The sequence below is a fragment of the Fukomys damarensis genome, unplaced genomic scaffold (genome assembly GCF_012274545.1).
Source record: "Fukomys damarensis isolate Sample0158 unplaced genomic scaffold, DMR_v1.0_HiC HiC_scaffold_19, whole genome shotgun sequence".
NCBI classification, from domain to species: Eukaryota; Metazoa; Chordata; class Mammalia; order Rodentia; family Bathyergidae; genus Fukomys; species Fukomys damarensis.
This window is the reverse complement of record NW_022900931.1, coordinates 62707742-62709238: the sequence shown is the minus strand read 5'-3', so window position 1 is coordinate 62709238 and position 1497 is coordinate 62707742. Positions and strand designations below refer to the sequence as shown.

The 1497-nt window shown below is 54.2% G+C and overlaps 1 protein-coding gene across 1 annotated transcript in view; it reads right to left on the bottom strand.

The window, feature by feature from the left end:
• Positions 1-616: 616 nt before the first annotated feature.
• Foxa3 (forkhead box A3) overlaps positions 617-1497 on the bottom strand; it is an 8175-nt gene continuing 7294 nt past the window's right edge. The window contains 1 exon segment of the mRNA XM_033765862.1: positions 617-1497. This exon segment is cut by the window's right edge and continues 162 nt beyond it. Coding sequence (XP_033621753.1) covers positions 1289-1497 — 209 coding nt within the window. The 3' untranslated portion in view covers positions 617-1288.

Below are 1497 nucleotides of genomic sequence, written 5' to 3'. Positions count from 1 at the left end.
TGAGGCAGTAGTAGATGAAGCAGTATAAACACACACACATATAACAGTGTGAGGCCCAGGATAGGTGTACAAAGAGAATCACAAACACAAAACAATCAGACACCTACACAAAGTCTGAGATACCCACAGGAAGCTCACCCCAGAGTATGGACAGACACACCGACCCATCCCATTGAGGGGTACGGACCTTGCAGTAGACCACAGACACCCCAATGAGCTTGGTGACTGTCCCCAGCCCACAGAACACACACACAGTCTCCAGTTTAACACCTCAGCTATCCTTTTTCCTCCTCCCCAGTTTAACCAAAACTCGAGCAGCCCCTAGGTGCTCAGAGCCTCTGGGGTTGAAGTGTGTGTCTGGGAAGTGGGGGTGGGGAGTCGGCCTTGGTCACCGAGCCACCTCCCCCTGCTGTGCTGGCCCCAAGGCTGCGGGGGCTGCTATCTGTGAACAAACTGTCCTTGGGGTCAGCGACAGCAAAGAGCCAAAGGTCAGGTGCCTATTCCAGCCCTTCCCCCAGCAGCAGCCAGTTCTTAGGGCAGGAAGGAGAGGGGACAGAGGGACAGAAAGTCAGGTGTTCAAGCCCCACAGGGGCCACCAAGGAAAAGAGACATTTGGTAAGAGGCGGAATCGGTGCCTTTAATGGTCAAACACAGCCATTATCCTGCTTCCCAGGTAAGAACTTGATGTCAGTAGACATTCCCCACACCCTGACCAGCATTTTCTGGTTTCTCTTGGACGTGGCTGGGGGGATGGGCATCAGAGGAAATGCTCCCTCTCCTAGGCCACACCAAAGATGGCAGCCACCACTGGACCACAGTGTCCATCATGGTGCTCGATGGCGCACTGATGTCATGTGGCCAATACGGTGGCCCTAAGCACCCAATGGGCCAAAAAAGATGTCATGCAGGATGGTGGCCAACTTGACACTTACAGTGCTAAGATGTCCACCAAAATATAAGTGATCACAGCACTCCGAGGGCCACAGAAGATGTCACTGAAATGGTATCACTATCACACCAAAGGGCCAACCAAGATGCCATCCCAGATGTCAACCATCCAAATGCCCAAGCGTTCAACCAATAAGATCAGTCAGTGTGGTAGTCTGTGAAGCACCCCACAGGGCCTCCAACTTAGTCCGTGGCTATTCTCACAGTAGCCAGTGGATCATCACAGTAAGGAAGAGACCAAACAAGACGTTAACCCATGGGACAAGCAGAGCGGCACCTGAGGGATCAGGCCCCAAGAGTCACAGCCGTACCCCACCACCACGATCCCCCCTGCCCCCCGCTAGGATGCATTAAGCAGAGAGCGGGAATAGAGGCCCTGGTAGTAAACCCCAGACTCCCCATTCTCAGCCCCGTAGCCCCCAAACCCCATGTCCAGTTTGGGAGGTGCGGGGGTCTGTTCCGACATCAGGTTGTTGATGGAGAAAGGGTGGTTGAAGTTGTAGGGGGCATCCAGCTTCAGCTCCCCTGGGAGCTCCAGGCCAGTGAAGT